The sequence below is a fragment of the Clavelina lepadiformis genome, chromosome 1, assembly GCF_947623445.1.
Source record: "Clavelina lepadiformis chromosome 1, kaClaLepa1.1, whole genome shotgun sequence".
In the NCBI taxonomy this organism is placed as follows: Eukaryota; Metazoa; Chordata; class Ascidiacea; order Aplousobranchia; family Clavelinidae; genus Clavelina; species Clavelina lepadiformis.
In genome coordinates, this window is record NC_135240.1 from 9,261,968 (window position 1) to 9,286,150 (window position 24,183).

Below are 24,183 nucleotides of genomic sequence, written 5' to 3' on the forward strand. Positions count from 1 at the left end.
CCGGCTTTGCTGCTTCTGTTATTCCAAAATCTGAGCGAGGTGGATGGTGAAGTTTGATGCTATTTCACGGCTATTCTTCGATACTAACGAATTTCATCTCAAGACGTAAATATTATTGATTAGTGTTTGTCCTAGGAATCACTTGCACATAGTCAGATTGTAATGAAATGATTGTTATCGTTCCTTAGACCGTAAGGACGACCACTTCAATTACAATGTTTGTCTGTAGAATTGCTTAATGTCCTCGAAGTGAAATGAGTCTCAGGTCGTTGTTTCGCTTCTCTTAATCTTAGAATCAATTGTATACCATGACAACTGTATAAACTGGTTATATTGTTTCTTGTTTAAACGATTACATTAAATAAGACATTGTGACAGCTACACAATAAAGTCGACCACTTTCTATGGTTAACTTCGTAGACTGTGACGCAACCAATAGCTGCAAATGAAAGAATAACTCACGTCACGAATTATAACGATACACCGGAAGTCATGCATAGGCGACACGTAACGCAATGCTTTGCTTTGCCGATTTTCGTAGTCTATGCGGCATTCGATTTGCAAGCAATTTTATAATATCATCACAAGATAAACACATATTAATTAAATTTGATCAGAAAATTATTTTGGAAATTTTTTTCTGCATTTCAATACCGATAACAAGAAAAAGATACGTCGTGGTTAAAAAAAATTTTCCGCTTGCTTACAGTAATAGAACTGCGCGTGATAAAAGCATGTGACTTGATTCATGATTGCTCATGTCACGTGATCGTCACAAAGCGCTTGTTTACATGTTCGGATGACGTAGCTCCAAAGAAAATTCCCTTCTCATTTTGCCAACAGCCGCAAAGAAATAGCTTTTATATATGAGGTAATTTCTGTCCAGTCATGTCAAATGCAGTTCGTGTATGGGCGTCATGAAAGCAATTTAGCTCTACTACTGCATATTGGTTCCTTCCATGACTGTATGAAGAACTACAAGCATTGTTATTTCAACAATGTATAATATAAACACATTAACAGTTTTTATGGGTTAGGTTTTAACATTACTTGTTGAAGTTAGTACATTTTCCTTTCAATTTGGATTAGGAAAAATGTCTCCGTAACTTATGTGTCTGTTGTGTAAAAATAAGATGATGCAGAATTAGTTCAGTAATTAGTTGTTTGAAAATAGAACTGAATGCTATTGTCGATATCAACTTGACTTTATTGCAGTTCACTTATCTTTATAATTTCCTTGTCTGTTTCTTTATACAATTGGCAGAATACCATTTAACGAGTTTATGTTGCAGTTGTTCAAATATTAACTTTATCTTTCTATATATATCTAAAATATTGAGTTGAATTTCGAATTTTTCAGATCATTGCTTTTGCAGTTTGCTGCAAAAATGGCCTCTTTGTTGTGGAGGCAAATTAAAGTATTACTCTATCGTAACTTTTATCTGAAGTTAAGGACAAAATCTCAGACAATACAGGTTTGTACTTTTTCATTAACCATCAATCAACTACTGTAATGTATATAGGCTATAAGTTACATTGAAAAGTGTAAAATAGGTATGCATGAAACTAATCAGTATCTACCTAAAATGTTTTTGTCCACTTACTAATTTATGATAAACAATAAATTTGATTATTTAATTGCTGATTTATTAAATATAATTGAAAAATGAAGTGGCAACATACTTTGTTATGCCAAAATTTATGCATCATTTTCAGTTTATTTGTCGAATAGCTGTTACTTGCTTACATATGTCTAAAACCATGGTTGATCAACTGAATTCAATTCTTCTTATTTGAGTCCAAAAACTTACAAAAAAGTCAGTTTTTTGAAAATCAACAAGCTTGATTTGAAAGTATTGCAGTTTTTAATGAAGTGTCTGTGCAGATGCAAAGGTTTTTGGTGTGATGGTGTGCACTGTTTTTTAAATGCTCTGTTATTTATTGTGAAATTCCGTGTGCACAATGACATGTGTTATGGTGTACATTCCTTGTTTATTTGAAATCCAGTTGATTGGTGTCAGATTGGCATGAAATCACTTGACATGAAACTCATGCACACAATATTCTTCGTTCTTGTTATACAGTATCAGTATTTCACTTAGTGACTGTTTTCTTTTTGAATTAAGGAAATCTTGCTTCCAATATACTTTGTGGTACTGCTTGTGGTGTTGAAACTCGCTGCATACAAACCTGATTCATTACCAAGCTTGCCCAATGAAAGCAACAGAAGCCTATCTTCATTTCAACTCCCAGATAACACTGTTTTTTATGTTGCACCAAATTTTACGGAAGCTGAAAGGTATCATGATTTTTGAGATAAACTAAATCTAATTGAGAAAAAAATTTGTGTGTGCTTAAGTACTTAAGCTTTTAATTATTTAACTCCAAATTTCAATTGCTAATAAAAAAGCCTAACCACCCCAAAGCATTTTATTAATTGCAAAACAAAAAAAAAACAGTTATTTAATGTATTTTGCGTTTTTATCTTTTATAGCATCATTTATTTAGCCCTGTTTGTACACAGAACACAATCTATTATTTTTCAGCTTGATAAACAAGGTTGTGACTGAGGTGCAGTCTGGTTCATCATTCCGCATGTTTGCATCTTTGGTATGTGTATTGTATTAATGTTTGTTGTGTATTTTTAGGTAGTCTATATTATTTCTATTTATTCTGACTGTGTCTCTCGGAGATTTTACTCCAAACCTATTTCCCATACAGGAAGAGATGGATAAAGCATATAAAGATAATCCAACGCCTGCTAATCAGAATCTGGTTGGTGTGTACTTTCCCAATAACTCTATATCGGCATATGCTCTACGTTTTGAATATTATCAAAGTGCTGGATCTTATCCATTCGATTTTTCCGAAAGTAAGTCTAAAACATGTTTACCAAGTTGTTGCAATCAGCACTACAAATAATGGGAAAAAATTATTTATTATCATCATAGTGATTCAATTTTGAATCTGTTCATTTTCGTGCTGGTGAGGGTGTGGGCTGGAGTATACAGTGTAGTCGGAAACATGTTATCTATGTCGTTTTGTAAATAAATTTGTTCATTTCTGCACTAGTAGTGCTGCTGGCAACATTTTGGTATGGCAAAGCAATCTCAATTCTCAAATTATACTGCTTAATTTAATTTAAATTCAGGTATACATGAATGCCAGTTTACAATATATATATAATTAATAATTCTCATTCTTATATGAAAGTTATTTGAATAGAATTTTTGTGTGAAAGGCAATTAAGCTTTTAATACGAATACTTTCCATGAAATTTCTTTATTGCAGTTTATCATTTATTTAATATTGTGTACAATTTTCTTTTTATGATCAGCTGGATGTCGAGACACCAATGACAGTTTTTCAAGTATTACCTGTCAAGCCAACAACTACTTGTCGACTGGATTTACACACCTGCAAACTGTTATCGACACAGAAATAATTAAGGTATTTCCCAGCCAAAATTAGTGGATGGTATGAAAATATTTTTTGATGGAGTGAGGAATGTTTTTGCATGAATTGAACTTGGTGACAATTTCTCACAACTCGAGTCCCAGTTACCAGGCTTGACTTTGTGCTTTTTCTAATTCTTGCTTTTTTCTTATTTTTCTCATTTTGGTTTTGTTCGAATTTGCATCTGTTCACTAGGGCCACTTAGAATATGATTCATTAAAATTTATTATGCAAAAGTCTACTTTTATAGCACTCTATTTCAATATCCCATTTAATATTAGCCTTTCATCTATTCGAAGTTAAAAAATGTTTTACTCTTAAAATCACATGTTTATAGATGTATAATCCAAGTTACATTGAGCCAGATGTTGTTGTTCAAAGGATGCCCAAACCAGGGACCATTTCCAATGGAGTTGTATTTCGAGTTATAACATCACTCTATCTTGTTATGGCTATGAACCCATATCTGGTGTAAGTGTTTATGACACAGCCTAAAGACATATATTTTTGTAATTACCAGTGAGAAACATGTTTTTCTTTGTGACGAGTTTATCTTCCGTAAGACTTTACCATACTAATACCGTGTACAGTACAATATTTATTCCTGAATTTTCATGTTAATTACTGAAAAATTCCTGGGAAAAAGTTTAAATATATTATGTTAGCTTAAAGCCTTAAATATTTATCACAGATTTCTGCTGGTCAATGTAGTTATTGAAAAACAACGAAAAATCAAAGAAGCAATGAAAATGATGGGTCTAAGCAACGTTGCCTTGTGGTAGGGTTGTCCTATCCTTTTAACATATCTTGGCATATGACACTCTTGTAGAAACACAACGAGTGTTTTGCAATTTATAAAAAGAAAATACATAAAGAGACATTACTTATTTACTCCTTGAGAGCTATTGTATTGAATCAAGGCGCTCTATTCAAAGTTTTGTTCTGTTTATTTTGTTTCCAGTGTAAATTTAATAAATTTTTGATTGATATGTAATGAATAATGTATCAGGCCTGCTTCTAACTCATGAATAATTTATACAAATAGTACACTTTTTACTTTAAACTTTTTGTTCACCATGCATTTTTAAACAGCTCATCTCAAAATTTTTGATTTATTCAACACATATTTATATATATATATATCATAATTGGTTTGTTTGAACTGTCTTATCAAATACAAAATATTTGTTTAGTTTCCGTAAAGTTTTGGCAAATAAACAGATTTTGATAAAGTAGGTAGCCATAGATGATCATGTATTGATGGATCTAACTCTACAACACTATTTCAAAAACTAATTTTCTTCATAGAGAGTATTCCACATGACACTATCCCGAAAACTGTCCATCTCAATGCTTTTTAAATGCATGCAATGCTTACTGGTAGAAGCTGTAAAATAGTCAGGAAATTGTCATTTGGAAATCTTATCTTATGTTTTAAAAGAAAATGTATTTGGAGAAACGTGCTTTCTTCATAATGTTTATTTTTTATCCTTGATTTTAATGTAAGGATATCATGTGTTGTACCTTGTATCTGTTCTTCTTAAATCGATCTTTTAGGTGTGGAAAATTATAAACTTCTTGTGTATACTTAACTTAGAGTTTTTATTGTTTCCATCCAGGTTATCTTGGGCCATCACCTATGGCTTGATTATTCTTGTAATGACCTTGGTCATGACCATCATCGCTGTGTTTGGACAACTTTTCCCCAACAGCAACTTTTTGATTGTATTTCTACTCTTTTATCTTTATGGCTTGAGTCTGGTAAGCAGCATATCATTCTAAATTAACATTTAAAATGTTTTTTGTTTTGACACATGTTTTGTGACATACCATATCTACCAAATTAGGTGAGAGCTTATAAAGCTGAAGGCATCTATTAAGTTACATACGCTATCCAAAGTTAGGGTTGCCGAGTTTTCCATATGTACTGGTACTTGGTTAAATTGTCCAAGAATTTCCATGAAGGCAAGTCTATTCATTGTGCTGATATTTTTTGAAAACCACACCATCAGTTCATCTGTGAAACCTACTTATTTGCATGATAGAATGGTTATGGACAACTTGTTATGATGTAATGCGTAGTTTTTACACTAATTTCGGGATAATAAGAACTGTTCATGCCCTAGGGCTAACAAAAACACCTTTAAGTTAACTGAAACTTCGAGTTATAAATGTTGAGATTTGAATTAGACGGAGTTTTTTATATTTATTTTGAAAGACATGTTGTTGTAAAAAAGCCAAGTTACTGGAGTTAACCAAAATTTAGTGAAGCAAAGCAAAGTTCACAAGCTTCCACTGTACATATTTTTTGATGATTTTTTTAATACTTGGTAGTTGGTATCATTGTATGCTATTATATTAGCAGTATTTATTTTAGCATGGATTGTCAAATATCTTTTTAATATTATGATTGGCTTTCAGGAAATGTTTAGCTTCCTTTTGACAACATTCTTCTCAAACGCCCGAACAGCTGGGGCAATTGGTTCTGTGTTGTCAATCTTACTAGGCGTTTTATATCTGATTTTTGCATTTACAAACATTTCCCAGACCGTTGCATGGGCACTGAGTCTCCTGTCACCCACAGCATTTGCGATTGGTGTAGACCAGGTATTGAGGTTAATTGTTATTTTGAGTGCAGCCAAGTGAATAAACATTGATTTTATGAAACCTGTGTAATAGGTCGTAGTACTTACCTGCATAAAAACTTAATTAACTATGAGAAATAGTTACTTTTCAATATGTATACATGTTTTATCTATCTTAGATTTCCACTTTGGAAATTATCGGGGAAGGTGCACAATTTTCTAATTTGTGGAAAAGTGGAAACGGCTCATACCCCCTTGCTATACCACTGATCATGCTGCCAGTCGATATTATACTTTACTTTTTCCTGACACTTTACTTTGATAATGTAGTTCCAGGTACTCATGACATTCATTAGATATTGTTTGCTATTTTGCAGGATATTTGCTTATATGGAAGATTTTTATGTTAACTTGCTGGACATCTCATTGTGTTAAATTGCGGGAATTCGGCTTTTATCACTCTATTTTACCACCACAATAAAATATTTAGGAGAATATGGGCAGAGAAACTCAATTTTTTTCTGCTTTATGCCTTCGTTTTGGTTTCCATCAAAATATCGCATTACTCTTGGCCATCAGGCCAGTAACGGCAACAACTGTGATTACATTGAACCTATATCAGATGATTTAAAGGGCAAAGAAGCAATCAGGTAAGCACTTAAGTCGTGACTTTGATTTATTAGTTTAAGCAACTAATGAATCAGTATAGAATGGTGTTTCAAGTATTTGGGCTACTTTGTTTTTTTTTAGGATCCAAAACATCACAAAAGTGTATAAAACAGGCAGTTATGTCTCTGGCGATATGAAGTCCACTACGGCTGTGAATAATTTCTCTTTGGACATTTATGAAGGCCAGATCACCGCTTTGCTGGGTCATAATGGTGCCGGAAAAACAACACTTTTCAATATATTAACTGGTACGTTGACTTGTAATGGTAAGATAACGTTAACTGCTACTGCTGGTAAGAGCAGTAGGTCATGTCTTTTACTTTCGCTTTTAAAGAAATTTTTTTGTGTCGGCCAGTCAGCAGGTTCAATTCATTAAGAGGAAAAATAGTTGGAGAATGCTTTGATGTATTCTCCTTCAATTTGACTTCCAAGCCTTATATCAATATTTGAGTTACATTTAACAGTCTAGCTACAATGTTACATATAGCAGCATGTGACCATTGAACAAACAGGATGTACTTTCCTGCTATCTCTTGTTACTGCATTCCGTTCTCTAACTCATTTTTGTTGATAAGGAAAACTAAAATAACTTCTGCAAATTTTAGCGACATATCATTAAATAATTCATTCACTTCTAGAAAAGATACCCTTGTAATTCCTACTAGAAGCCAAGCAATTATTATAAGTATGTACCGTACTTCAGTCATGCGTGTCCAATAATTCCATGTTTCGATTCTAGGTTTTGTTGATGCTACTGATGGCAAAGCAACAGTCTTCAATTATGACGTATCCAACAGCTCACACATGGCTTTGATAAGACAAATGACAGGAGTTTGTCCCCAGCATAACATTTTGTTTGATGTACTTTCTGTAAGAGAACATTTGCATGTTTTTGCTGGGATTAAAGGAATAAATTCCAACGATGTTGCAACAGAAGTATGAAAATGTTATTTGGATTTTTCTTGAAATTTGCATTGCTAAAGACATTTTGTGCTAATAAGTTTGATTATATTAGCAGTTGCTCATTTTCATTGTGTATCATTATCTTACTTGGATGGATTGGCTTGTAATTTGTTCATGTATGTTTAGGTGCAGCGTGTGGTCAAACTTATTGGCTTGGAAGACCAAATTGAAACTTTTGCGAAAGATTTATCCGGGGGACAAAAACGAAAGCTTTCTGTAGGAATTGCAATCATGGGTGATCCAAAGGTAAATGCAACAAATTTATAGTGAGTTATCAATCTTGGTATTTACATTTTTGTCAATTGCTTTTTCAAAAGCAAATATTGGGCTGAAGTCAGGGCCGGATTTAGACCATGAGAGGCCCTAGGCTATTCCAATTGTGAGGCCCCTTATTTTAAAATTGAAGTCAGATTCGACCGTGTGTGCAAAGTAACCAATGTTCCTAAAAATAAAAAAAACAAAAAAAACAAGACACTATTTGCATGTTCTTAATTTTGGGATGTCTTTGGTACAAAATGGTATACCAAAGGTATCAAAGTGCCCAAAAGACGAACCCCTGCCCTAAAAATACGACGTAAGGTTCTCTAAAGCAATTAAAGCGGCATCAATCCCAAACTTCAAAATTTAATTTCGAGGCCCCTGGACTTTGAGGCCCTAGGCTTCAGCCTGCGTAGCCTATTGGTAAATCCAGCACTGGCTGAAGTATTTGGATAGTTAATAAAATTAACATATTTTTCCTGGCTTATTAAATATTGTTCTGCAAAGAAGTATTTTTGACATCAAAAGATAGTAGTTTTTTTTTATACAACCGACATTGCTTCCATACCTGAAACGTTTGTGCATAAATTATGTTAGAAAGCTTTGGGACAAACTACACAAAATAATTTGGGAAATAATACTTGTGTTTAATTAAAAAATTATGCACAATATTTCGTGTTCAAAATTCATAACGTGTATTGAACCTTTGGGATTTTAATGATATTGTGGGTTATAAAAGATTCATAATTATTTGAAGATTTTAATATTGGATGAGCCGACAGCCGGAATGGATCCTTATTCTCGTCGCCAGTTGTGGGATCTATTGAGATCGAGAAAAGAAGGCAGAATAACGTTGCTTACCACTCATTTCATGGATGAAGCTGATATCTTGGCTGGCAAGTTATTCTAACATTTTGCATTTTTAATCCTTATAAAGCTCAACTTTCGAAAGAATCGTGCTAAATACTCAATCAATCAGAGCTTGTGATATAAAATGATAATATTTTTGCAATTTTTTTACTTAAAGATCGCAAAGCAATTATAAGCAAAGGTAAACTGCGTTGCGTTGGATCGTCGCTCTTCTTGAAAAATCGATTTGGCATTGGATATCATCTCGGGTAAGTTATCTTCAGTCAGACAAAACAACTTGATTAGTTTTACTCTAATATTGTTTTTCTTATTATATTCAGAGTAGTCACAAAAACTGCTGATGGTGAACATGTGGTCAGCACACGCGTCAAGTCTCATATTGAGGGATCAGAACTGCAGAGGTCGACTGGGTATGAGCTTGGTTACACACTCCCCATTACCCAAGTTGACCAGTTTGCAGGTTTTTAGTTTTTTGTTGTTGTTTTTTTTTCTGACCAAAAAAACATCTGAAATTTCTTTTGCAAAAAAGTTTTTTTGCGTTTGTAAAGGTTTCATTCATATCTTTAGGCCTTTTTGAAGATCTTGAAAAAAATGGTAAAGAGTTGGGAGTACAAAGTTTTGGTGTTTCCATGACAACATTGGAGGAAGTATTTTTAAAAATAGGGGAGGAAGAAGAAGGGGAAGGAGATGCAGCAGCTCATGAAGACAATGGTTTGTCAATGTTTAACATCATAAATTTCTGCTTTCGTGAAAGGATGTGAAGTTGTAGGCAGTTGCGATTGCATGTAATTATGATGATTACACTGGTCAACAATTTTTCAAAAATATTTTGCTTCCGTTAAGAAAACAATTGATTCTTATGTATTTTTGGACGCTGAATCCAAAAATGTCGGTTAAAATTGCTGATTAGCTCTAGTTTAAAAGATAAAAATTTTTTTCATTTTTGTATCTTGATCTATATATGGCAAGCCTTGGTGCACTTTATTGAACACAACAGTAACAATCTACAAACGGTGTAATAATTGCATGTGTTTATATTTCAGCATAGCATATGCAACAAATAACTGCCACTTTCCAAATATAAATTTCTAATCTATTTTATCTGTTATATTCCTTTTGGCCTGTAACTCGTATACGGTTAATGGAGCATCCCTAGATATCATCCAGCAAAAGTGAGCAAGCATTGATTGATTCTGTTTTCCATGGTACCTCTTTGCATTGAAGATATGCATTGGTGAAATCGCTCACCATGCTAATCACTAACATCTCCACAGTTTGGTGGAAAGATCCAGGTGCGAGTCCAAAAAGTGTATCTTCAGTGACATATTGCACTCCATGCATCTGTATGCTTTAATGAGACTTACACCAATTGCGTGTAGTTGTCAGCTCTTTTGTTCCCCAAGAATTTTGTGGCCAGCAACTTAAACGCTTCCCATGCAATTTTCTCTTTGTCAAATAACACTTGATCAAATTTACCGTCTTCGAAGATGATGATTCTGCCAGAAGATTCCATTGCTGTAGTCTAAAGCTGAAGTATAAATTTCTGATTTAACTTTTGGTAGTTCCAAATCCCGGATAAGATCGTGCAATTCATTTTGAGTTATAAGGTGTGGTTCTTTGGAAGATAATGTTTCAACGTAACGTAAATTCTTTAGGTACCTCAGGAAAGGTAGTATCGCAGTGCAAAGGTAGTAATCGCTAATGTGGTCAGTAGGTTCTCTCAAAACCATTGGAACAGCAAAGGGCATACATTTTCTTTTTCCGTTTAGCCATTGCCAAAGATTTGCACCACAGGAGTTACAGCATACGTGAGGGGCCCAACTCTTGTCCTGATCACCAACTTTACATCCAAAATACAAGTTGAATACAAGGTTTGCTTTCCTGACCACAGCCGTTATACTTTGCTTTTGTGAAGAAAAAGTTATTTCACCACAAATCTAGTAGAAATTGTCTGCATTTTTTATGCATTTACGAGGCATCTGCAGAAAGAGCAGTTCAGACTACACACATGAAGCAAGCAAACAACCCAACTCAAACATACGTCAAAATAAAAATAATATGAATAGAAACGTCATCTACCTTCAAACAAATATATTAAGTGCCCAACTCTCTCTGGCAGATGCAAGCTACAACAGATAAACGCACACTTCTTTCCGCGTTAGCAAGTAAAGCACATTTTGGCATGGTGCCATATCTCAAAAACTAGAGCTAATCAACAAATTTAAAGTTGATATTCGAGATCAGCGACCCCAAATTAGCCAAGATTGACCTCATTCGTTTCAGAAGCAAATTGGCTGTTGACCAGTGTTATTATTGATTCATTGTTCATTGATTGATTGATTGATTGATTGATTATTCATTGTTATTCATTATCATTGATTTATTATTGATTCACATGATTAATTATTGCGATTCGATGTGATAGCGACGAAACATCAAAACATTTTAACAGAATATTCAAAAGTGGAATGCATTGTGAGCACAAAATTTCTTGCCTAAGTATTCAAAATCATGTAGTTGTTGGCACAAATGAAAACTAGGGTGCAACTACTCTTACTTGTCTGATAGAATTGTGACCAAATACGCTTTGCTTGTATATTTTTGATGAATTACTATGTTTGTTTTATGTACTTATACCTTCCTGCTTCCTTTAACTTTTTTTCCAAGATAACATTATATTTGTTATTCATTAATTATTTTCCATCACTAGTTGTATTACACTTGTTGTATTACAACAAATATGTTTTTTCAACTCCAGGAAGCACAACTGGTCTGATCAGAAACTCTGTCACTTCCCCAGGCAAATATCAATCAATTGTAGAAGGTCATACAAATCCTGTATATGGGGAAAGCAGTAAAAATGAGGCGACTCGTGAAAGTAAAGAAATACCTATTTCTGCGAAATCTGTTTTTGACCCAACTGCTTACAAGGTATAGGTATTATCAAAATTTCGCATGTGAAGATGTTCCTGGTTGGAATTGTCTGTTGCTAGTAATATCTCCTCTTGCATTTGCTAGGCGGGAAAGCCTTCACAAAAAGATGTATACTTTTCCCTGGTAAAAAAACAAATCCTGGTTTACTGGCGAAACCCTGGCATAATTGTTTTTGGTTTTATCCTTCCTATTGGCTTAGCAAGTAAGCAATTTTTCAGTTTTTTGTCAATGTGGAAAAATATTATGGTTATAATTTCAATTCCTCGTAGAGCTTTTTCATAGTACTAAACGATAATAACTTTGTAAATCAGTCGGTAGCGCAGCTGTACTGAACCTTCAGACAACTGTCGATGATTATAATGATCCACCTCTAGTGAATGTTACGTTGCCTCGAAACCCTGACTATACCCGGAATACACCTTTCCTATACAAGAGTTCCACGGGTATATATGTCCTTTACAGTTGTCAAAGCAAAAATAAAATATAATAGAAAGTCTTATGATGGTTTTATTCCCCTAAGTGCATATTTACAACATAGGTAAAATATTATAAGTTACACACTTACACCAAGTATATTATTCAATGAATTCTTTTAGGTGAATCGTTGGACAATTTTGTGAATGCCGCCATAGAGTTTGGTGTCCCAGTGGAAGAGAGTAATTTGACAGATTTTCTAAAAGTCCCAAACGTTTTCTCATATGTTGCTGCTGATATATTTCAGTTTAATGAATCACAGGTAACTGGTATTTATAGGCTGACCAAATATCTATTTTCTTTCTTTAACTTTGACCATAAATCAATCAATTAGATTGAACTCTAAGGCTGCAGTTTTCACCAAGTAGTTATCAGATCGGTACATTTCCTGCATGATGTAAATTTGTTGAAATGATAAGCTGTTTTTTTATGGCAGCTTTTCTACAAAGCACTTTACAACACTTCGGCCGTACATTCTCTCCCGTCCATCCTCAACCTGATGAGTCAAACCATTCTGCGCAACATTAACGAAACTGCAAGATCTATAATAACTTACAACAAAAGATGGCCGGCCTTGAGTAAGTTTTGTATTGGAATTACATAAGTAAAATTTTTTCACACATAAATTTACAACTGATACATTTCCATAACAATAATAACACGTTGAAGACTATTCTAGTTCTATGATCCCGTATATTGTTCGGAAGTTTCATAGTATTTCAAGACTGTCCAATTGTAATTCATAAAATTGCTCGAAGACATTTTGACCATTTAAACCTCTGATTTTTCCAGCTACCCCACTTGTATTTAATGGTGGTGCTTTTGGTGGCACCCTCATGGCTGCATTGGCTGTTGTCATGTCAACTGGACTATCAGCTATCAACCCTGTCAAAGAAAGAGAGGTAGGTTAATCTATGTAGCGTGATAGCCAAATTAATTTTATGTTTACTGACAATAGTTTATATGCACAATTAGTAAACTTAGAAGATTTAGTTCAGTTGCAATTTTAACATACACCAGTTGCCAAATAACTATAACTGCATGTTTTTAAACAATCCTGTTACAACAAGTGTTACATCATATAAATGTAGCAGTTTTAGATAACTTGTTGTCCATTAGCAGAATGAAATTTGAAACAAACTAAAGATTACCATAAGTAGCTGATGAAACTGTAGATAACATGCAAAGATTATAGCGCACATCGAAATAAAGGATATGGGCGACCGTGGCAATACAATATACTTGACAAAATAATACCACATACAAGATATGGTCCATTTGGATTTTAATAATATGGTGGATAAAGAAGTAAAATGATGGGTTGTGTGTAAAGTTGTTAAGTGTATGAATTTGCAGTACTGTAGTAAGTTTTTAAAAGGAAAAGCCGCTATTTTTGAAATCCCGTTAGTTAAGTGTCAGCTTTAATTCTTTTGTTGGAAGGGCTTTCTTAGTTTTCCATTCATGTAACCTGTTTTACATTTTTTAATGTTTTGAAGTCATTTTCGCAGAGAAAAACATATTAAAGATTTCAATAAAGTATAATAATTTAATTTCTTTATTGCAGTTAAAAATAAAAGGTCAGCTTCGTGTGTCAGGGGTCACGTTTGAGCTTTACTGGCTCTCTGCAATGTTGGTTGACTACTGCTGGTTTCTTTGCATTGCAATTGCTTTACTCATTGGATTAGGGGCGTTTAATGTTTCAGCTTATATTGCTACCGGTGCTGTTTTATCATTGGTGAGTGCATTTCATAGCAGATGAGAATCACATTAATTCGAACTTTAGCCACAGAAATGAAACTTTCTCTTTTGCGTCTTACATTCTGTGTTGTTGTCAGTTTGTGAACTTTTAATTTTGTTTTCTTTTAGATCTTCATGTTACTTGGTTGGGGAGCTTCTTGCATTCTCATTTCGTATTGTGCTAATTTTGCCTTTACCAAGTTCGAAACGGCTCAGACTGTTTGGCCCAATATCATTCAATTGGTATGGCTGCTTGCTTGTTGTTAGGCTCTCAAGTATTTTGTATTGTTGAGAGAATTTGATTATTTTTTTTATTAAAATTCTCATCTGGTCATTGTCATTGGGGCAACTACAGCAGATTAGGAGAAAAGGCTGAAAAAAAAACAAATATAGTAAAATAAAAATAATCCACTATTTGTTCGTTTTAATGTTTGTAGCTTGCCCTCTTCCCGTATATTATCGTATCTCTCGTAGATCAGCTCGGCTCACCAGATATTGCTCTTTATCTCAACGTTGTCTTTGTCATTTTAATACCATATTATGTTGGATTCAGCGGCATTTTCTACATATCAAAGGTTGGTGCCTGTCAAGGATTGTTCATTTTTGCACAAGATGCTTAAAGATACATGTGAAGTGTGATAACGTTTTTGAAGCTGTAATAAACCTCACTTCTTTTAAGTGAGTTTTGGTAACTAAATTTAATTCGTAACGTATTGATTTACAGGTCAAAGATTTATACATAGCTTGAAGAATTATTTTACATTGTTATTTCAACCTTTCAGTTGTACAACTATTATGCAACTACAAGACCAGGTGTGCCAGTTCCAGCTGCTGCTTATTTTGATTGGTCAGCACCAATGATCCCTTTCTCGATACTTATGGCGTATATTCATGTTGTCGTTTTTTACTTTCTACTGAAAATTATTGATGTAAGAAGTGGTGGAGGCAAAGTTTCTGATGTGTTCAAATTTTTAAACAGGTATTTTTTTAAATAAATGGAAGTAGTTTATCAATTTTTGCTGGTTACAAATTAAGAAATTGGTAGTAAGTCAAATAATAAGTTGCGGTTATTCTATTATCTAAGCAATTCAGTGGCAGCTTTAATTTCTCCTAACCACTTTTTTAACAAAATTCCTTTTTTTAGTTTGTTCCAACAAAAAACAAAACAGTTCTTTATATAACGCAATGTCATTGCAGGAAAAATTCAGAGGTCCGTGACATCAGTGCGTATGAGGAGGAAGAATTGGGTGAGGGGGACACAGATGATGATGTTGTGAATGAGAGCAGGAAAGTCCAACTGATCGCTAACAGTCAAAACTTGGATGAGCAGGTAAGTTTTGTTTTCATGGTTTTCATACTTTGGTTGTTTTAGAAGGGATTTAAAACATCGCAGGAAGTTGTTCGAATGTTAAGAATGATGTACGCAAGTCAATTACACCATTCGTGTTACTATTCATGAAGCAATCCGTAACGATTTTATTCAATTACTTACACCGTTTGATCATTTTGCAGCAACCAGTTGTGTTGGTCCATAAACTGCGAAAGGAATTTGTCAAACGAGCTAAGAAGCAAACGTGCAAGAAGGCCAAAGAAGAAGACAAAGTGAAGGTATTAATAGAAGATTATTTTCTTGTAGTTTTGTGAGCTAACTAGCATCAATGAAATACGCTCTGTACTTGAGTAATTAACTGTGCAATGCGCATTGAGCTTATTTCAAGTTATTGGCACCTATACGTTGTTTATTGTTGTTTTTATGTTAGGTTGCAGTAGGCAACTTATCTCTATCCGTCTATCCTGGTGAAGTGCTTGGCTTGCTAGGTCCAAACGGTGCAGGCAAAACAACTGCAATAAGCGTGATCACAGCAGATAATGGGCCAACCAGAGGCAAGGTAAACGATTTTTCGTTCTTTCATTGTCTTCAGTAAAACTCAAGGATTTAAAGCAAAATAACTGTTTACTTGAATCACATCATCACTACTTTCTCTCGTCCTAACCCCCCCACTACTTAAAGAATTGATCGATTTATAGGTGTTTGTGTCGGGACATGACATACAGTCAAGCCTATCAGCTGCGTATCAGGAAATGGGCTACTGCTCCCAGGTAACGTTTATATGTGTCACCAAAACGCGTTTGAAATCCATCACTATTTTTCTGAGTATAGCTGAGAATTAAGTTATGCAACTAAGTTACTGTGATCTACGACGTTTTCCAGAATAGTATAAAAATGAATCTTTCAGGATAATCCATTGTGGGAGAACCTCACCATAAAAGAACACCTTGAGCTGTACGCGACGACTCGCGGCATAAAAGAAAACGATGTCAAACGGACGATTGACAGGTATAGTTGTTGATACGTGGGTTATGGTCACCAGCGCTGAAGCATGTGGCCGTAGAGTTGATCTAATTAAACGGAACAGTCTGACAACGAACTGTAATTATCCAGCTTCGTTGACGCCTTGGAGATTCGTGAACACATTGATAAGCGCGCAAAGGAGTTATCTGGCGGCACCAAGCGAAAATTATGCTTCGCCATGGCGATGTTGGGCGATCCACAAGTTGTTTTGCTCGACGAACCCTCTACTGGAATGGACCCAAAAACAAAGCGATTCATGTGGTAAGTGACTTATGATAATATTGCAACCCTTTCCGAATAAAAGACACTAGAACTGCAAAAACGTGACGTGATTTGTAGGGACACGATCAGCAGCGCATTCGAAGGAACGACCAGAGGCTGCATCCTCACAACTCACTACATGGATGAAGCTGACGCTTTGTGCTCTCGAGTCGCGATAATGGTTCTTGGGCGATTGAAGTGAGTCTTACTTACAGCATTCACATAAATTTGTTCCTCTAGGCACTGCTCATTGCAAGGCGGTTGTTTTCATTGATAAGCTTTTAATCTTTTACTTTCAGGTGCATTGGATCGACTCAGCATCTGAAGAGCAAGTTTGGTCAGGGATACATTCTCGAGATCAAATTGAAAAAAGAACTGAACAAGGAAGATAACTCACTTCATCAGTTTGTTACTAGAGTATGTGGCGTGTGATTTTTAATATAATTTACAACAGTCAGCAAACATACTTGGAATGGCATGAAATGGTTAAAATTTTTCAGATTTTCGAGAATGTTCCGGAACCAGAATGTTTCAGTCATCGATATGTATACAAGATACCACAGGAAAGCGTGCAGTCACTCTCATCCGTGTTTTCTGAGCTTGAGCAAAACAAACAAGATCTGTGCATCGAGGAATACAGCTTCAGCCAGTCCACACTGGAACAGGCAAGTTACCTGGGCCGCTGTTTTGCCCATCAAGATATCTTGCGTTATGAGAGATATCTTGCCGCTTGTTTTGCCCATCAAGATCCACATATCTTGCGTTTCTCTCAATTGCACTGCACTGACCAGATGTTTAATTTGCACATGTCTTTCCTCATTTAGGTCTTCCTGCAGTTTGCACGAGAACAGGATGAAAGAGATGAGGAGCAGAATAACGCCATGTGAGATGCAGCTTCCAAATGCAACCAAATATTTCTTGCTACGCCTCAACTGTTCATGCCACGTTACTCATGATAACTCTTCAAAACTTACTTCTTAGCTTTTTACTCAAGTGATAACTTTTATGAGTTACTCCGTTTCCATGGCAGTTTCTGCGCAGTAGCGCAGCCTGTTTTTGCACTTGTCATTTTTTGTTTAAAGTTTTATTTTAACTTGAAAGCTGGTTTAGACGAGTGTTGCATGTAGTGTATTCCTTATGTACCAGGACCACTGTTGTTATTGACGGAGATTCTAATGACCAGTGTTATGTGTTCAAAGGCAGGTCGTTCTGATTTTGCAGTTTCTTATTGTCCAGTAGAATATGTTGCTCAAGAAACTTATAAACTAGTTGCTGTTACAGTGCGTAGTAATGTGCATATATATTGCAATATACATTAATTTTTCATGTTCATTTAAAAGAAGCCTTTTAGTAATACGTATTACTTATTATGTTTAAGCCATGTTCGCCGCTCTCATTCATGTGTTAGTTTATTTTCCCGTTATAATGTTTCAAGTGCGAAGAATTTGAACCATGGTATTAATTGTTGTAATTAATATAATTTGTAGCTGTAAATATAGGCCTATTTGTAAATTTATCCGTCTCATATATGTATACGGTTACGTAAATATGCATAAACATCCAATTCATTTTAGCGATTTCTTTTTGCACCAGTTAAGATAAATGCATTATATTTTGCTTCTGAGATATTTTTCGATGGCACTTACACTTTCTCCATCTATCTCCTGGCGAAGCTGTTGTATCGTTATTACCATGATTTGCTTGTGCTGAGCTAATCTCATGTTTGATTTATTTTAAATATTCAGAATATCAAAAAATCATTCATAAAAGTGTCGTCTACAAAAGGATACTATATCTTAAATTTGTGAGTGAGATTTCTTAGTAATTTATTTCAATGTGGGCCAGGGAGAAGTTGGCTAAAGACAAAGACTGTCTCTTGGATTGCATGAGCAAAGTCTACTCCAAGTATTGTGCAGTAATTGCTGGCTATCAGTCGTCGTCCCGATCCTATGGTCCGGTTTTGGGCTTGAGGCGAATCATGTTTGAAATTTGGATGATGTGGCAGTGGTTACACCGTACTCGATTTCTATTTTCTCCACTACTACCTATAGATACTCCTAGGTTAGCTGCTGTTTTTGGTGGTTTGACAATGCATCTTCCAAGCACCACATCATTCGTACTGATACAAGATAGAACAACAACGCAGTTTCTAGTAACACTTAGTAAATCTCATACCATCTCAGCATCAGAATTTAGTGCCAAGCATTCATGATGACCTCATAATAGGCTATGTCGAGCATTGATGACTGATGAAACTGAATGACGTATCGAATCCTTGCCTAGTGTAAAAACAACATTTCGTGATTTCTCATACGCGTACGACAAATGTGTCTAATCAGCAACAAGAACAATGATCTGTTTGATGGGAAAACAGCCCACCTTTTCCTTGCATGGACCAACAAAACTATTACGAAAAAAATACCCACGCTGCTAACTTTAGGGCAAATTGTGTAAAGGTACGATTGAGCTTATGCCGCCCTTTACGCGAATAAAACAACTTCAACCGTAGTCTTTAACTCAAAAATATAGAGACGTCATGAAAGTGTGGAACTCTTGGGACTCCGGTAAACACGGTATGGCAATTTAAAAACCCAAAAGTTACCAGAGTACGCCTACCGCCTATGTTAGAAGGACAATTAACAATATAACCAAATGCACTAATCGCTAACCCTAGCTTTCAATAACTCTTATCTCCACGGTTCCTTTGTCGCTATAATTCAGAAATTTTCCTAAATATCAATAGGCCGGTAATGTCCTGTGTCATATTCAATTCGAGTACAGATAACTAAACTGCGATCAACTGCCCAATAAGAGAAAAAGAGCGCCATGAGAAACATAACTTAAAGGGTAGATTTCACATAGCTAGAATTAATAACCTAAGTGACGAAGAACGAGTTACAAAAATTATCGTCAAATTAATCACTCGCTCTCCACCATGCAAAAACACAGTTTATCAGGCCAAAGAAAAATTAATTTCAGTAAAACCAGCATGGGGGTTACGTGTAGTCTTGCTTCTTTAGATAGAAGCAGCCTATAACCGTGAAGCAGATCTTCAACTAACTTACAGCACAAGTAAAACTAAATTTCACGTAGAATGATATTCATTACATACAGGAAACATTACAAGACTATATCTAACCACGGTAGTTTGACTGTGGCTTACTTGTAGCTTATTCCCATGTTTCACAAAACACTGTTTGAAACTTTCGTTTATAAGACAGCCCTGCACCATGAAATGGGTAATGAAATGAAACTTGTAATACATAGAATAGTTAATAAACCGGCCAACGCTATGAAATAGTGCAATGTTTTTTATCCCTTCTTTCATCCTTATCAGGTGGAAATAACACTGTTCGTATAGCTTCGTCGAAGACGTCCTTTATACCAGCCATGGTCACAGCCGAGCACTCTTGGTAGCCGGAAGCACCGAGCTTTTGAGCTCTTTTTATCCCCATTTCCGTTGTGATTGGCTTTTGCTTACGCTTGTGAAGCTCCTGAATGTTTTTCGGATTTTCTCGCAGGTCTATCTGGGTGCCAACCTATATTGCAAGGCATGGGATGCTGACATTTCATTATTTGTGAAGGGTAGACAGTTTAGAACAGAAAACAAATACAAAACTAAACGGAGCAAATTAAAATATTGTAGTACAGAATTTCTGTTAATTTAATGACGAGAAACACGACATGGCTAAGCGGAACATGCGCTGTTTTTGATCATGTGGCATTGTAACCCGTTTTGTTAGTCTAGTGCAATTTTTGCCTTATCTGTTCTATTTTCGGCACATAATATCTGGTTTTTAGACCATTACTAAAACAACGATCAGTTCAATACATTTATAAAATGTTGCGATGACAGTGGTAGTGGTGGTCAGTAACGACGTAGTTTTACTTCAGTAGTCTGTTTAAGTAAATTTCTTCTACTTTGGCTACTGACTCAAGTACTTTTATTCATGGGTACTTTCACTTTTGCTTAAGTAGTTTTTAGTTCAATGTAATTTAATTGGTTACCAAATGCTGAAGTAGAAAGTAGTCAATGTTTTAGTTCGAAGATAATTTGCAATTACATCTGCACAAAGCGTTTATATACCGTTTACAGCTTGATTTTCACGTAATAATGCTCTGACGAAGGACAATAGTATATTTGAAACTACAATGGAACCCCGGTTACCACACCGTTATCACGACTACTTCAACATGGCACGGAATATCCTCTATTGCAACGAATAACATTTCGTTTCGCCAACGCGACCACTCCGGTATCTAAACCGCGACCGCAATAAAGTTGGCACGAAGCAACTGATTGAACCCCGCCTAACACGACCATTCAGAAAATATTACAGAAAAATTTGCCAGCTTTTTAACTCTCAATTATTAAAACTTAACTAATCAATGGCAGCTGCGTCGTAAGCATCTAGGACTGTATTTTAACGATGATTACTTTGACCACTACTTTTTAGCCAATTCAGCTCTTATGATTTCATTTGTTCACAGGTCCAACTAAAGCTTAAGTGCATGCCTTCATTAGCACGAATTTTCTATTGTTTTTAGGTGTCCAAATCATGCGTTGCTGGGATTATTTCGGAATATACTGACGTAATAGTAATCCTTGCGCAAATCTACGCATGTTTGTGTGAGTTATGTCGTATAAAAAACAAAGGTGAGCAAAGTAGCTAGGAAATTCTATATGTTGTTGTGCATCAAGACAACAAACTAAATCGTTATAGATAACTAGATCAAGCAACGACAATGATCGGCTTACCAGAAGGAATGGTACATTTCCAGCGTGTTCTTTGAGTTCAGGGACCCAAGTTTCTTTTACGTTGGAAAAGCTGGATGGAACGACAACTGAATAACATACGAGAAATATATCCGCCTTGTTGTATGAGAGTGGACGCAGACGGTCGTAATCCTCTTGGCCGGCAGTGTCGATTAGCTCAATGAGGTATGATGTTCCTCCGACGTTTACTGTGGCTGTGGTGTACAAACAAAAGAAGATGGGTTATACGTCTAACGGGAATTGATAGCTCATAAAACTTGGGTAAAAAACGGATTTTTGTTCTTTCCACCCAAAAACTTATTATTTTAATTCTGTTGAAATTACTTTTCAGCCTATCAAAATAATTCAAAAGTGAACCGTGATCATGTTACTCGACGTGTAGCGCTGCATTACTTGAGGGTCAATGGGCAAGATCAACAGCTCAAAAACAAAGTTTAAACTTTACCACGGAAGTGATCGAAGAGAAATTGTCAAGTTAATTGCAAGCCAGTGACCGCAGGGGGTTAGCATCGGTGGCCCTATATCACACAGCATGGGGTCATTTTGCTGGTAAAGCCGTTATGACGCCACTTTGCCACGACAGACAAATGCGTCTTTTACGTACGCACTCAGCTGAAAATACTACTTACACGTAATACTTCTAAATAAAGCATACTGGCACACGAGCATTATTACTGTAACGTTTCCAGATGCCAAGGCAGGCAATGCTGTGCTTTGAGGAAGTTAAGTCGTATGGCGGTTCATTCCATTTTGTCCAGCCTTTTCTAAACTTAAGGCTTGATTCACCGGCTGATATATCTTTTACGATAAAAAGTCTATAACTTTGATTTAAAAAGTGTTTTTGAGATTACAGAAAATACTACAACCCGTTTCCAAAAGCATCTGTCCTGACATTTGACACGCAACGAGTGCTACTTTAAACATCACTGTCTGATATTGGAAAAGGCTAGGCAAACTGGCCTACCTAGACAAACGTATACTGGACTACAACTAACTCTTTAGTGCTTGCCATATGCGTGTTAACGCCCAATGCATATGTAAGTAGGAATACGTTTTTACCTGCGTATTGATCCAGTATGGTTGGAACGTACTCATCCGGAAAGTCACCTCTGGTGTAGCTGATTAGCATGCTAGTCTTTCCAACAGCCCCATCTCCAACCACTACACATCGTACAAGACTGGCCATAAAGACACTGACCTTAAGTAACAATGTCTATATAATCTATGTTACTCTGTTACAGCGTTAGAGCACAGGGTAAAATTCCGTCCTTTTTTTACTAGTTGACAAGTAAGTAGAATGTAGCGTCAACCCGCAGTGGCGTAGCAAATTTACATCCTGCTGTAATACGTCACTTCATACGTAAGATCCATTTGCATGCCAGTTAGATTAAATGACATCATACAATGTTAATTTATAGTATTTCACCAGCAGTCGACCCTATGTAACAGTAGTGAATAAGGTTATTTGAAATATTGCCCGTTTGCAAAATCAAGTTTATCAGAAATCAAAACCTACGTGCAGGTGGGTTATTCATCATAGCATTATGTAACCAAAGGAAAGAACGTACGCCTATACTTATACCAAATATGGTCTCTGCAGGCGATTTAGATGCTGACATAATACGCGTTAGCATTCAGTTTTGGTCTGCTCGTCTGCTGTGTTCTGCAGCGTGCCACTGTCACATGACATGAACTAAGACAATCACTGATTAGAAACTTCATTCCATTAAAAAGGAACTCAATATCTCATCTCATTTTTGTTTGTTAGATCCGCCATAATAATTGGCGTCATCTGCGTATCTGAGTGCACAAGTAACACTCACCTTTGCTTACGTACGAGTGGTACGGCTTTGTAAAAGTACCAAAAGTTGCGATAATTTAATAGCAAATTGCAAAACGTTTAGATTATACATTTAAATTATACAAATAATTATTACCGAATGTTGCACTCTATAGTTTAGCACAACAAGTTATCGCTTGACACCAAGTAGGCTGCTTGATAGCGTCAGCCATTCTGTGCTTTGCCTTATGCGCTGTAAGTAAGCTGCAGTAAATCACACCTGCCTAGCTGACATCACTTTCTACTTTTCCTTTACGTCATGTTTATACTAAACAATTAAAACATAGCGTAACAGTACGGATACTGCTGTGGCTCTGAACATAAATATGTTACCAATTTAGCCAGTTAACAGTTGAGCATTAACCACATTCGTTTGCGTTAGCAGGCTTGCTGCATAGCGTTTTACAATTTGCCTGGTTCTAATTTGTTTAACGATTGCTTTCCACTGCATCAGCAAACTCATTTCATCCAACAGAAGACGCCAAAAACAGCACTTTAGCTTCGATCGTAATCCCAACACCCCTACAGTTCGTAGTAATCAACAAATCAATACAAACTAGTAGACCAAACTGACGAAATCTCATGCTGGACCTTGCTTTTAAGCAATAATGGTGAGAGGAAGTTGCGTCACAGCTTAGGAAAGGAAAATACTCAAAAACAAACTGGCAACAGCGGCACGTAATGCAAAAGACACAGCGAATTAAGTAGATGAACATGATGATCGCATTAAGCAACTGAGTATCTCCTTGTCCTTAAATCTACTCGTAAACAGTCAACAGATTTTTGACCTAAATTCGTCTCAGTTGGTATCGAGTGCATGCAGCAGGTTTTTCTTTACAATAAGACTGCTATGAGTGCTTCAGCAAATTATTATCTATATTGAACTATATCAGCATTGCCACTTTCTCCAAGATTTTGTTTTGTCGCACTCTTAACGCCCATATAATCTAAAAGGCCGAATTTATATCGTTATATGTCACTTTCTGACTTATGTTATTGATTGTTT

General features: G+C 35.7%; 2 protein-coding genes across 2 annotated transcripts; one reads left to right on the plus strand and one right to left on the minus strand.

Moving 5' to 3' along the window:
• Window positions 1–1,322: 1,322 nt before the first annotated feature.
• On the plus strand, window positions 1,323–18,329 carry LOC143444148 (cholesterol transporter ABCA5-like). The gene is made up of 38 exons (XM_076943285.1): window positions 1,323–1,475; window positions 2,127–2,299; window positions 2,547–2,610; window positions 2,722–2,872; window positions 3,338–3,450; window positions 3,794–3,927; window positions 4,148–4,234; window positions 5,076–5,217; window positions 5,878–6,063; window positions 6,221–6,377; window positions 6,532–6,691; window positions 6,792–6,958; window positions 7,450–7,646; window positions 7,800–7,919; window positions 8,689–8,827; window positions 8,959–9,049; window positions 9,122–9,261; window positions 9,369–9,512; window positions 11,560–11,732; window positions 11,820–11,937; window positions 12,047–12,178; window positions 12,332–12,471; window positions 12,646–12,787; window positions 13,002–13,111; window positions 13,774–13,944; window positions 14,076–14,189; window positions 14,384–14,521; window positions 14,729–14,925; window positions 15,144–15,276; window positions 15,459–15,554; window positions 15,707–15,835; window positions 15,975–16,046; window positions 16,184–16,284; window positions 16,390–16,560; window positions 16,639–16,758; window positions 16,860–16,977; window positions 17,061–17,225; window positions 17,385–18,329. The coding sequence occupies exons 1-38, from the start codon at window positions 1,389–1,391 to the stop codon at window positions 17,445–17,447; spliced, it is 5,055 nt and encodes a 1,684-aa protein (XP_076799400.1). The 5' UTR covers window positions 1,323–1,388; the 3' UTR covers window positions 17,448–18,329.
• A 979-nt stretch (window positions 18,330–19,308) lies between these two features.
• Window positions 19,309–22,795, minus strand: LOC143444159 (cell division control protein 42 homolog). The gene is made up of 3 exons (XM_076943293.1): window positions 22,397–22,795; window positions 21,320–21,531; window positions 19,309–20,099 (listed from the first exon to the last, which is right to left on the minus strand). Exons 1-3 carry the CDS (start codon window positions 22,521–22,523, stop codon window positions 19,851–19,853), a joined length of 588 nt encoding a protein of 195 aa, XP_076799408.1. The 5' UTR covers window positions 22,524–22,795; the 3' UTR covers window positions 19,309–19,850.
• Window positions 22,796–24,183: the final 1,388 nt, after the last annotated feature.

Bases quoted from the DNA above. Each gene is read 5' to 3' on its own strand.
- LOC143444159 (XM_076943293.1), bottom strand. From the start codon at position 22,523: ATGGCCAGTCTTGTACGATGTGTAGTGGTTGGAGATGGGGCTGTTGGA. The intron at 21,532-22,396 runs GTAAAAACGTAT...TGTACACCACAG, and splicing joins CATACTGGATCAATACGCAG to CCACAGTAAACGTCGGAGGA. The intron at 20,100-21,319 runs GTAAGCCGATCA...CTTGCAATATAG, and splicing joins GAAATGTACCATTCCTTCTG to GTTGGCACCCAGATAGACCT.
- LOC143444148 (XM_076943285.1), top strand. From the start codon at position 1,389: ATGGCCTCTTTGTTGTGGAGGCAAATTAAAGTATTACTCTATCGTAAC. The intron at 15,555-15,706 runs GTATTAATAGAA...TTTTTATGTTAG, and splicing joins AAGAAGAAGACAAAGTGAAG to GTTGCAGTAGGCAACTTATC. The intron at 16,047-16,183 runs GTAACGTTTATA...TGAATCTTTCAG, and splicing joins AAATGGGCTACTGCTCCCAG to GATAATCCATTGTGGGAGAA.